Source organism: Notolepis coatsorum (assembly GCF_963971535.1).
Source record: "Notolepis coatsorum genome assembly, chromosome: 10".
NCBI lineage: Eukaryota > Metazoa > Chordata > Actinopteri > Aulopiformes > Paralepididae > Notolepis > Notolepis coatsorum.
The window spans coordinates 103,738,716-103,752,322 of NC_140174.1; the positions used below are offsets into that span (position 1 = coordinate 103,738,716).

Genomic DNA, 13,607 nt, shown 5'->3' on the forward strand with positions numbered 1-13,607 from the left:
CTAGCTGTTCAGCCAATAAGAGATGCCCGTGGTGCAGAACAGAAAGGCTGTCCTCATGTGTTTTCTTGATCCAGTGTTTGCCAACAATTTGTGTGGATTCAAAAGACTAACTTCAGCAATATAATGTTTGACCTGTGATTGGCTGCACATTTCATTTGCCAACGGGAGGCAATCCTATTTCAATGTTCAACTGTCTAAGTGATTATGATTTACACAGAATGATGCCAAAAGATGTAGATGATTTTAGCTTTAGACTGTGAGATGCTCTTTACAGAGTATTTTGAATGGATATATGGACTCTCAGTCTCAACATGATTTACTATCATCAAGTTTTAGCTTGAAACCTTTCACATTGTGTTGCCTGCATCTTGGCCAATGATTGTGTTCAATTGCCTTTGATGCACTTCCTATTTGAGCTTCCCATCTTTCATTCTTGATATATTGTGGGCATATGGGAGTCCTTTTCTCTCAAGGTTTACTAGTGGGTAACGATCATTCTCCATAATGATCTGTTTTGGTGACTGTTTTCTAGATGATATACACAGTGCAACATACACTGCCACAATAACATTCACTCTGTTGGTATTGCGTCTATCTTTTGTGGCTGCTGATTGCACAGTTGAACAAGAAGAAGAAGACGTCGTTTTATTAATCCCCTTGGGGGGAAATCCGTCCTCTGCATGTGACCCATCCTAACTATCTAGGAGCAGTGGGGCAGCCAGACAGCGCAGCGCCCGGGGACCGACTCCAGTTGTAACGCCCATACCTTGGTCAAGGGCAACGGCAGGAGTATATACTTAGCATGCAGTGGTGGAAGAATTACACCGTTCCTATACTTAAGTACAAGTAGAAATACCCAGATAAATGAATTCCAATTAATCAAATTCTACTTAAGTAAAAGTAGAGAAGTATTTGCTATTGAATGTACTTAAGTATCTAAAGTAAAAGTACACATGATTCTACATGACTTTTGTGTATTCCAGTGCTTGGGAGCATTCAAGCCTCGATCTGATTAAAGGTTATGTTAAAGTGGTATGCAGTCCAGTTATGCTGCTCTGGTTAAAGGTTATGTTAAAGTGGTATGCAGTCCAGTTATGCTGCTCTGGTTAAAGGTTATGTTAAAGTGGTATGCAGTCCAGTTATGCTGCTCTGGTTTAGTTCCTCTTGAAGTTCACAGGCTTCAATGTGAAAGTATATAATCTTCATGTATTTTTGCCATGTTTTCTATGCAAAATCGTTTTCTTCAAAGTAACTAGTAGCTGATGGGTTCAGATAAATGTAGTGGAGTAAAATGTAAAATGTCTCCTTTGAAATGTAATGGAGTGAAAGTATAAAGTTGAGTTGAGTAAAAATACTTTCCACCGCTGCCATAATATGATAAGTTGTCATCGCTTCAATTTCCAGCCAATCACAGGCAACCACTGCCATTGCATGTCTCATCCGTATTAAAACTGATGTCATCCTGTAGTTTGGCATCAAAACACTGCACATGTGTACTATATGAATACGGGTCAAGTTGTTGCCTCTCTCTTTCCTCTCATTATCTGTCAGCAAAAAAAAAAAAAATCTTCTTGCACAGGATATCTTCATTTGGAGAGACCATTATCTCACTTTCAACCTAAAAAGGCCCAACATATATATAGCTAACCCACTTCTGTCAGGCATGCCCCAAATATCATGTCCCAAGCCCCGATCCTGCAACCAGTAGCCTTACCTAATACATGCTCATTCACTAACATCACAGCCACACTATGCACACATGCTTCTAATATTAGTATTAGCAAGGTGAAGTTGTCCCTGGAACACACGTCTCTGATTAGCCAAACATCCCACTGTTTGCCCTCTTTGTCTGGGGATCATTTAATGAATAATCATCATAAAGTCATCGCTAACATTTACGTTCCTTTATTCAAAAACGGTGGATATGAAATTTGAGATAGGGAAAACTTCACATTATTCCTATTAGTACAGCAGTGCGTCATTAAACAGTAGGACGGTCATGTGACCGTTTGTCCACTCACTCTCTTGGGTCCAAAGAGGTTGTGGTACAGAGTCCTGAATCTCTTCCTGGTGTAGTTACATCGATATGCCCCGCCCATGAGGTACTCGATGACCAATCCGATGTCGATGAGGCTGATGCGGTAGTCGGGGGGCAGGTTACCCTGGAGACCCAAAACGTTTTGTCAGGCAACAACCGCTCATTGATAAAGACATAGGAAGGAATCATGAATCACAGAAATCATACACTCACACACTTCACTCAAAATCCACATCAAACTTTTTTTGGGCTATGAAAGAAAACATGATTATCGGATTCACCTTGAAGTAGATCCAACCGAACCCTGGATATTCTCGCTTGGAAAGAACACACAAGGTCAGTGAGTAAACAGCGCGACAAGCGGGGGGGAGACGGGATACACAGAACCCCCCGGAAGAGATCTCCACCGTTCCGATCCATATTTCACTGATTGTACGGGCCGACAAGGAGTGTTTCATCCACTTCACCTTGAATGAGGTTTGGAGCCATTTCTCTGCCTGCTATTTCAGATAAGCTCCATTTGGCAGGCTGGTAGGTTACCTAGTAGTCAAAGGGTTATTGATTCCATCCCTGGTACAGACTGCTTAATGATGGTTGCAGTGTGCCTGGGCAAGGGCACCTCACGCACATGTATTTGTGTACCAATCAACTCCAGGGAACTCCCACTGAAAACTACACAGCTACAACTGAGTAATGTGATGCAATTCTTGCAATTGGGTAGTTGCTTGCTTCATTAAATATATATATATATATATATCTTTTTGGCTGTATCTGCCATTGCAATAATATTATAAAACATACTTGCATGTATAGATTGCAAAACAAGAAGGAAAAAAGTTAAGAATGTGGCATGTTCAACTCACATTTTTACTTTAAAACGTTGTTTGTCAGGGTATTCAGCGCCAGACTTTATAATATTCAGTACTCCATTAAGGCTGGTTATTCATTGGAAGCAGAATCTGACAGCACATGTTGAAGATAGCTGAAATACAGATAAATGTCTACACACCCAGTAGGTGTGTTTTTTCCACAACATTCACAGTCATTCTGCATGACCTACGGTAATGCTAAAAATGTACTTAAATTAACTCTAATTTGCCTCGCACAAGTCCCGCCTCTATGCTCAAACCACAGTGGTTCCAACCAATCAGCGTCCTTTGTGGAACTACTGGTTGCTTCGGGCAAACACAGGACGACTTCCCAGATGTTTATGTGTAACAGATCATCTGGCTGGTCAGGTTAGTTTAACCTCCTTCAGGTTTGAGACAGACGTTAATACTCTTAATTAGTGTGGGTGACCTGGCAAAGCCAGTCACACCACACTATTATAATCTATACTCTTTATTTATTTATTTATTATTCCTCGTTTTTTTTGTCTGACTACTCCTCCCAGAGCCATCTTACTTATCTTGGGTGGGAAAAGAGCGTATACTGTAGGTTAAGGGTTAAGGAGAGGATATATCCTGAGGACAATTATGAAGGATGTAAAGAAAAATCTTACGATTTGCCTGATTTGGTCTTTTAATTTGCATATAGGAATATAATTAGATCTTCTCAGAGGGGTTCTGTGTTGTGGGAGAGACAGAGAGAGGGGGGGGGGTCGATAGAGAGAGGGGGGGGTATATGGGGGATGACTAAGTACGCCGAAGGACAAGAGGAATAACATGGAAAAGGAAGATAGATGACTAATCGCGCAGTGGGGGAGAAGCGATAGCATTGCAGATGGAAGGCGGCTCTTTTGCACCAGAAATGTAACCATCCAAGCACTGTTCCTAAGCCAATTACATCCCATCTCCACCTGCCTTGATAGCATCTCCACTGCCCCACAGCCAGGGCTGCTGCGCTAGAAAGCCTCCTCATCCTCTGATCTCTTCCATCGCATCCCACTCCTTTTCATATTGTCGGAAGATATCCACTCTGTTATCTCAGGAAAGCCTGGCAGCGCTGAAGCCAATCCTCCTAAGGGCAGCCCCTCTCACTCTTTGAAGTAAGAGACGGAAGCATAGCATGTTCACCCAGAGTTCTAGTGGAGAACAAACGGAACGCTTCGACCAATGAGATACTGTGCAGTCAGGCGAGCCCTCGCGTTCACTGCCTGGACCAAAGCTATCGTTTTTTGAAAGTTGTTGCGTGAAGGTGCTCCCTGAACTTCTAGCCCCAGTTGGCTTCACAGCAGGGGAAGCCGTTTCACAGAAGGACTCTGTATTCCCCTACAACTGTCTTCTGGGGCCGTGAACTCTGAATGCCTGGCAGCAGTTGGATAAGCTCCCAGCACCTTCAGGTCAGGCTATACAATATTTATTCTACACCCTGACATTCAGCTCGCCTGTGCAAGTCCACTCAACTGGGAAACACTATGGTGCTTTTCCCCCCTCCATCACCTCACATGGTTCTTTCCCTTCAATCGACAGGATAGTCAGTTCCGTGGGGTGTTCGAACAGCCTTGGGCACAAGATGTAATGGAGGACTTTCAGCCACCTCGCTGCAGTGTTCACTCGCTCAGCGGGGGGGACTGTCTCTCTCTCTTTCTGATGCAACTACAGTCCAATAAAAGAGCTGGACACACAACCTGTCCCAGTTCCTACCGAGGTCTCTCTCCAGCACGGTTCCAATGAACCCTTTCACTGCCACACTACCAAAGGGTTAATTAACCCTTTCACTGCAACACTACAGAAGGTTAACCCTTTCACTGCCACACAACAAAGGGTTAACCCTTTCACGACCACACCACTGTACCAACGGGTTAACCCGTTCACTGCCACAATACAGAAGGTTAACCCTTTGACTGCCGCACGACAAAAGGGTTAACCTTTTCACGACCACACTACAGCAGGTTAATTAACCCTTTCACTACCACACTACAGACGGTTAAGGTTAACCTTCTGTAGTGTGGTCATGGAAGGGTTAAAACATCCTAACTGAAAACTCCCAGCAGCCACGCAGGATTCTACAGATTCCGGAGGAGGAGAACGGGGAAAGAAAGGAAGCGGCGACGGCGACAAAGTCGAATCAACGCGCTAGAATCAGATTTTCTATCACACAGAGAGGTACAGTGCTACAGAGGACACACACGCAGCAGTAGGGAAGACGGAAACGCTTTGCCATGCACTAACGAGCTCTAAGGTGTGTGTGTGTGTGTGTGTGTGTGTGTGTGTCTGTGTGTGTGGTGTGTGTGTGTGTGTGTGTGTGTGTGTGTGTGTGTGTGTGTGTGTGTGTGTGTGTGTGTGTGTGTGTGTGTGTGTGTGTGTGTGTGTGTGTGTGTGTGTGTGTGTGTGTGTGTGTGTGTGTGAGTGAGCGTAGTGTGTGTGTGTGTGTGTGAGTGTGTGTGTGTGTGTGTGTGTGTGTGTGTGTGTGTGTGTGTGTGTGTGTGTGTGTGTGTGTGTGTGTGTGTCTGTGTGTGTGTGGTGTGTGTGTGTGTGTGTGTGTGTGTGTGTGTGTGTGTGTGTGTGTGTGTGTGTGTGTGTGTGTGTGTGTGTGTGTGTGTGTGTGTGTGTGTGTGTGTGTGTGTGTGTGTGTGTGTGTGTGGTGTGTGTGTGTGTGTGTGTGTGTGAGTGAGCGTAGTGTGTGTGAGCAGTAATTTAAATCGCACAATCTAGCCCGGCTAAGCTCAGATCAGGGCTGTGTTTAAGGAGTGTAAGGGGTTAAATAAAGGGCGAGAACACCATAAAACCTCTGTAACTGCTCCCATGTGAGCATGCTGTATTACTGTAATCCATGTTGCTTTAATTAACGAACGCAATCCAGACAGTACCACTGGTGATGGTGACCTCCCTGTAGGGGGTGGATCAGTCCTAATTGGCACTGTGGATGTGTTGAATGTACAATTGACCCATCTCAAACCCCCACCCCCTCTTCTTGATCCTCCAATCGCAACTGCTGTTGTCCGAGGGAAGCGACAAAAAAAGAAAAGTGGGCGGAGCTTGAGATAGTTATATTCTAGGGTGCTCTCTTTAGTAAGCAGCGATCATTATTATCTGATAGAGAGACTGCAGAAGCAGTGAATATGGCAGGCTTAAGCATGGCCAAGATGTACCCGTATACACACGGGATATACAGCCATCTTATTATCATCTCATTCACATAAACAGCACAGCCATGACATCTATAGCCTTGAGGAAATGCACACTAAACTTGAAACACTCCGTGTAGTACAGTATGACACAGAAAGCAGAGTACTGTGTGCCATAAGAATAGAACAGGATTTGGGTCGTCGGATCCTTGAGACTTCAGCCTCATAGCTCTTTTAGATCATGCAGCATAAAGACACAGTTTGGCCTAATTCCGATTAAAAGCTGTACGATCAATAGAGTGCATTTTGTAGTTGCCACTGTTTACACTGTACAGCGTTTTGGTATACGATGGTAGTGAGTGTGCCCAAGCCTATACGAGAGACAAAGAAAGAACAGGGTGGATATAGACGGAAACGGACGAGGAGGGATGGGAGACATGCGCAGCCACTGCAGCCGGGTCCAGCTGAACGAGAGAAGCCGTCTTCTCTCTATACGCCATTAGCCAGGACTAGTATCACCTACAGTATGTCTAGACAGACACAGCGGGAACTCATTCTGCAAACAAGTACACTAGCTACTGTATCTACACACAGCAAAAAAAAAGCAGCACACACAAAAAATATAGACATTTCTACTTTCTCCACACACACACACACTCGAGCAAACATTCCCATACAGTATGGCACTGTATTTGTCACACAGACATACTGTATAGGCAGCGCTAGCGATGGTCATACCTTTTTGACATCTCTCACAAGGTGGTACAGCGTGTTGGACGGGCCGTGTCTCTGATGGAACAAAAAAAACATACGCAGCGGTTCGTTAAGCACGTCATCGGGTTCGAGGTACGCCTCGTTGCTGCGTACTGTGCCGATCCAATGGTTTTTTGGCGGGAACCAGTGAGCGCTTCCCCGTCCGTGCCTACCCGAGTCAGACAGAGCACACCGGTGTAATGCATGCAGATAAAAGTTTACTGCAGACCCTCGGATCAAGATGTGTATGATGTTGGAAATGTCAGGCCGCCCTGTGTGGTTTCCTGGATAGCTGTTTAATACAACGGTCAGGCCTCAGCGAAACTGCAGGCCAGTGTTATTTCGGCTCCCACTGCTTTGCACTTGATCGGAGAGAAAAGGTTTGCTATTTTGTATGCTGACGACACTCCTCTATGACATCACCCCGAGGACCATGAAACCCACTGGAAACCCAATTTATATCAAAAATAGATGGCTGTCAATCAGCAGATGGCTGTCAGACAAAATGTTGCTGCCCTGAAGGAAGCCGGCAAAGCAGTTGAATCTCATTATCCCTTCAACCCTTCAACGATGCAGGCTGTGCGCGGCAATGCTCTAGTGATGACTGTGCACACTGCTGGTGTGTTATTACCGTGTTGTAGAGCTCCTCCAGTCTGGAGAGTGTGAGGAAGCGGTGCATACTGACGCCGTTCTCGATCAGAAGCTTGACGAAGTCCACTCTGTCCAGAACCAAGGCGTCCAGCATGGACTGCTCCAGGGAGCCCACCTACATGTGACGGACATTAGACTCAGACTACCAGGCTAATCCATCTATACTGCAGAGACAGAGCTCCTTTTGAAATAAAACAGGCATCATTTCTTTAAAAATTTAAATTCTGCAACAAATGTTGATGATGTTGCTTGATGACATCACAGCATTTTGTTTGTTCTTTTTTTTTTGTCGATGGCAGAAAGTTGTTAATATTCACACAATATTGACACAAATATTGACTAACTAACGGTCTGAAATCATATTGACATGTCATTCTTTTTCAGGGCGGACTTTCATTTTAAAGTGATGATCTGGACCTGAATAATCCAATCCAAATCCCCACTGGTCTAATGTTGACATAACTCTGGACACACATATCCACTATATAACTGTTATATCTTGTTGCAGAACAGTAGCATTACGTTTAAAAAAATCTGAGAGTACAGCCTATGGTAAGAAGAAACACTTGGATGTTATACAATACCAACAAGGATGGTGAAAATAAACGTCTGTATGTGTGTATGTATGTGTGTGTGTGTAATAACATTCCTATTTATTTTCACCGGAAGTAGGTTAGCATAAAGCTAACCAGAGCAGTGTGTTTCTTACAGGCCACTGCTGTCCGTAGATGAAGATCTGACTGCGGGCGATGTCCACTCTGTTCCAGGCCAGCGCCAAGCTCAGCTGATCAGGAGCGGATGCATTGGCACCTGATGAAGGAAGAGATTGAGATATTGACGTATTGTTTGTTTCTGCCGCTGATTTAACTCAGAATTGTCTGTGCTGGGCTTCATAGTATTCAGTATCACAATCATGAAAGGCAGGGATGCATCGATACTAGGGGTGTAAAGGTATGTGTTTTCATCCCGCAACGCCACGGTTGGGTACGTGCAGCCATATGAAGAATATGTCTGAGTCACACTGTCCTATCCTAACGGAGAGAGTATAGCCATCCTGATCCACACTCCAATCCAGAAGGTGGCGATAAAGCACCTAAACACTGTTTTTGCCAACCGCCATTGAGGAACAAGAACAGCAGAAGAAGACACACCAAAACAGGATGTTGTGTTTCTTTTTCAAATGTAGCCAAGAGTAAAGACCCTAACCCTATCAAAACAGCAGTCAAAGTGTTTCAGCACTACGTTTGTTTATCAATGACTTTAAGTGTTATTAGCGAAATATGAGGATGATTTAGACGCGAGGAAATTACGTCATCATGAAATCGTTGTAGTCCTAAGAAAGAGGAGATCCAGGGCTTTCGATGGACATCGAGATTTCATAAAACTACACTACCCAGCTCACACCAGCCGCTGTCAAAGCTGCAGCCGGCTGACGTGAAAATGAGAATTGACATTATCTTTGTGATTATATCTCACGGGTCAAACAAACCTGAACGTTATTGCCATAAAAAACAGATATTGTTTCTTTACCTTTCTGTGAACGTCTACAAAAAGAACGCGTTGCAATCTGGTGAAAATGGCAGAGCTATGGACATTATACAAAAGTAACTGTACTTACAATATATTTCATTCACAGTCTTTGCTGTCCTGTAACAGGCGCCTGGTGGTACTAAATCCAAATTGCCATTGCCATTGGAAAGAGGAGATTTGGGGCTAGGGAGAGGCCTGGGGCTATGGGGAGGCCTGGGGCTATGGGGAGGCCTGGGGCTATGGGGAGGCAGGTAGGTAAACCCCACCTGCTAATGCTTATGTCTTGTTGTATATAACTGTGTTTTGTCTGCTAACTACTTATGTTTTACCATGTATATATGTTTATCTGCTTAATTTGTGCCTTCCCATGCCAACTATTTGGCTTATTTCATATTCATATTTTATATACTTTGCTTTCATTGCTGTAGCTTTTAATTGTTTGCATGCCGTCATGTCTTCCTGTTTTTAAGGGCGATTTACCCACCTGGCCCAGGGACAGCAATTTAAAAAGAGCTTTTTGGCTAACATTTGCACGTTTACAGCAATGTTGATTAATGTGCACTGCCCATTAAAAATAAATACAAACAAATAAAGTGGACAGTGAGGGTTTGTATACACCTAAAGCCGAACCTTAATAAACCAAACCAAACCAAACCAAAAGAAAAAGACAACCCCAGCAGTAAACAGAAAATACATTTCCTGGTATTTCCACTTTATCCAATCAGGAGAGAGAACCCTGGATCATTTTACATATTTCAAGAAGTCCAGCCAAGTCAGATTTGCTTACTGCACTGGCAGATTATTTTACTTGTTTCAAGCACTCATGTTTTTATTTCTTATTTTGTCAGACCATTTCTGCAGTGTGGAGTTCTCTCTCCTGATTGGATAAGGTGGGAACAGGATACCAGAACTTTTATTTTCTGTTTATTGCAAAGAGGAGGGACTGGGAGACTCACGTTACTGACCAAACACTCTATTCCAGTGATGGAGTGTAGAGATATTATTTCAACATGTAAACCACCTATTTAAACAAAGAAAAAAATACCACTTATAGCACCTTTAAGAAAAGTTGTGACAAAACTATTTAATTTAACGCTGCCACCATTGATTTTTACATTGTCTATAAGGATGGGCATTACAGCGGCTTAATGGTGTGAGCCCAGGCAGAGCTCTGGTAATGAGATGCTGAGCAGTCTAATAGGGCTTTAATGGAGATATGTGTATACTAAAAGACAGGGCGGTCTCCCTTTTATCACTGCTTTTAAATAGCTCCCATAGCTCTCTCTTTCTCTCTCTCGCCTCCAAAATGGGCTGAGTGGCAGCTACCAGAGTTTATGGCCGCAATTGCCAGGACTATGGACTACCTCAGGCACCGTCCATCAATTACTCCTGTCTCTATATGCATTTTGTTGTAGCAATCGGTTATAACCTCTTCCACTGTTCTATCCCTCTCTCACTCTGTCTCTCTCGCTTTCGTTCTCTTCTCTCTTTCTTTTATCTCTGCTGTGCTGCTTCAGGCAGCAGCTTAGTTCTTAATATTCAGCATATGAAAAGCTTTCAGTCGGGATGGGGATGATTTGCTTGACGCTAAAAGCCTGGACATGTTCATTCACACAGCGAGAGAGAGAGACTCATTAAGTAAAATCGACCCACGGACTGATTACCTTTAATGCACCTTTATCTCTCTCTCTGATACTGATTGATACTTTGAAACCAAATGCCCTGCCAGTTTCTCTCTCTCTCTCTCTCTCTCTCTCTCTCTCTCTCTCTCTCTCTCTCTCTCTCTCTCTCTCTCTCTCTCTCTCTCTCTCTCTCTCTCTCTCTCTCTCTCTCTGTGTCTTCCTCTCTCTCTGACTCTCACTTTTCCCTCTGTTCGCTCCCTCTCTCATCTCAGTCCTTTACAGACCCCATCCAGGAATTTGGCCCTGCCAGGGATACATACGGAATATCATGTTTTTAATGTATGATACAAATTGGCCCAGTTTCTGATAATAATATGGTCTAAGTACATCCTCTGCTGGTGATCTGCTAGACTGGTTTGAGTTGTGTGATGTGTGTGTAAGTCCGTATGATGCTGCTTCACATGTCAGCTAGCGTCCAGTTTGGTTAAAGGGGAACTCCAACATTTTGGGAAATTAGCTTATTTAACATCTTCCCTGGAGTTAGACAAGAAGATACATACCTTTTTTGTCTCTGTGCGTGCATTTTAGCTTTGGGAATAGACGCTCCGTTAGCATAGCTTAGCTTCATCACTGGAAGTGGGGGAGGGTTAGAGCCTTACAGTGCCTTACAGTGTATTGCAAGGTCTGACATTGACCAAACTTGATATGCATGACCTTGGTGGGCTCTAGGTCAACTCCTGAAAAGGGGGTCAATGTCAGACTTTGCAATCAAAAGTTAGGGGGCTAATAACCCTTGCCATAATTTCAGTGCGCCCCTAACTTTTGATTGCAAGGTCTGACATTGACCCCCTTTTCAGGAGTTGACCTAGAGCCCACCAAGGTCATGCATATCAAGTTTGGTCAATGTCAGACCTTGCAATACACTGTAAGGCACTGTAAGGCTCTAACCCTCCCCCACTTCCAGTGCTGAAGCTAAGCTATGCTAACGGAGCGTCTATTCCCAAAGCTAAAATGCACGCACAGAGACAAAAAAGGTATGTATCTTCTTGTCTAACTCCAGGGAAGATGTTAAATAAGCTAATTTCCCAAAATGTTGGAGTTCCCCTTTAAGAAATTAGCAAGCCCCAAATTAGCAAACATTCTTAGTGGAAAATGGACACCAGGAACTGCTTAAAGAAGAAAAGTGCACCTGTTCACTCACATCTGCTAGCAGCAGTTTTGTTTATTCTGTAACTAGTAGAAGGGTTCCCGTTATCGAGCTAGCGACTGTTGTTACCATAGCGTCAGGGACAAGTGCATTAGCACAGCAGTGTCACCATACCATCTCCCCCCTCTCGCTCCCCTCCACCACCACCACCACCACTGGACTGAACAGACATGGCTCTTCTAATGACCATCTAGTGTGTGAAACCTTGGAAATCACGCTTGTGCTGAAAACTGGTCAGGAAATCATGCTTGTGAACAAAGATCAGCTGGCCATGCAACACATAATTATGTGGGCTCAATCATTGACATTCCTGGCTATCAATCATCTACCCATTCAGAGTTGACCATGACTCTTTGGAATATATGACACAGCCTGGCAGTGGGTTATTCTTATCAATGTTTGATTATGCCCTAATAAAATAGCTTGCAATAATTGCCCCTACCATTCCCAGGAATGCCATGACATTCAAAATAAAACAATAGAACTGATGAACATGTGACAGACCATATTGTTGAGGAAACAATGTTTACACAATCAAAATGGATGAAAAACCCTATTGTACTGTGTTTTGTTGATGCAAACGACACCATAAAAGAGAGGCTCCCACACAGACATTTATTTTGTAAGTAAGAAACGCCGGTCTGAGCACTGACAAAATACTCCATGGGGCTCCTCTTATGTCGGGGAGGGGTTCAAAGACTCCTTCAATGTGAGCTGGGCAGAGAAATCCCATAATATCCACTGCTTTGACCACCAACTCCACCTGGTTGTTTTTCACACCACGTCCCGTGGGGAGAGGCCTATTGAGGATTTGAGTTCAAGCGAAGGCCCACCGCGGACACACTGAAGTGTTCACTCAGACAGCGCTGGACACAGGGCACTCTGAGATCCTCGCTGATGCATGTTGACATCTCTGTATAATTTCCAGCGGACACAATATCCAAGCCAGGCTTTAGATTTCACGCTCGTATAACTCACAGGACCCGACAGGCTGCCACAGTCGGAGGAGCCTCCGCCCATGTGATTGCCTCAGTGTGTGGAAGCGCTGCGCACTGATAACATGTTGTTGATGCACTTGTTGTGGAGTGAGTGCGCTGAGCCAGATGGAGGCTAAAGACAAGTCCTGTACAACAAGTCGGCAGGAAGGGTACAACTGTGAGTAACATCATCGTTCCCCCCATCGCCGCACGAGTACGCTTCAAGGTCCTCGACCTGGCATATCGCGCAGCGAAGGGAATGGCTCCCGCCTACCTCCGGTCAATGGTCTCTAACTGCACACCATCAAGACCCCTCCGATCTACATCTTCTGGCCGCCTCAGACCCACTCCTATCCGAGCTCTGGGGGGGGGGGGGGGGGGGGGGGGGGGTCATCACTGAGAAGCCGGCTATTCTTGGTCCACAATGGTGGAACAAACTTCCCACCACAGTTAGGATAGCCGAAACCCGACCATTCTTTCGCCGTCGACTAAAAACACACTTCTTCTTGACATGGCAAAAGGTTGTATGAGGTAGGAAGTGTATTCATCATCTTGTAGATAGAACAATAACAGGAAACTGAATATAAACAAAAGTGTGCTGTTCGTGAGACTGCGAGACAGAGTTGAATAAAAAGTCCCATTTGCTGTAAGCTCAGCTGCAGTAGTGCTTGTTTGATGGGTGCTCTCCGAGGTGCTGAAATGAATGCCCCTGGTGTTGCATGCAGCTCCTGTGTGTAGTACTGTCCATGGGCTGATGTCACTGCTTTAGTGACTTTCATCTGTTAGGATGTCACTGCTTTAGTGACTTACATCTGTTAGG

At 44.5% G+C, this 13,607-nt stretch overlaps 1 protein-coding gene across 1 annotated transcript in view; it reads right to left on the bottom strand.

The window, feature by feature from the left end:
* Positions 1-13,607, bottom strand: part of trpm3 (transient receptor potential cation channel, subfamily M, member 3) — a gene marked incomplete at both ends in the record, with an annotated part of 443,339 nt that overhangs the window by 60,111 nt on the left and 369,621 nt on the right. Inside the window, 5 exon segments of the mRNA XM_084323130.1 lie at positions 2,022-2,162; positions 2,320-2,355; positions 6,786-6,836; positions 7,432-7,566; positions 8,161-8,261. Coding sequence (XP_084179256.1) covers positions 2,022-2,162; positions 2,320-2,355; positions 6,786-6,836; positions 7,432-7,566; positions 8,161-8,261 — 464 coding nt within the window.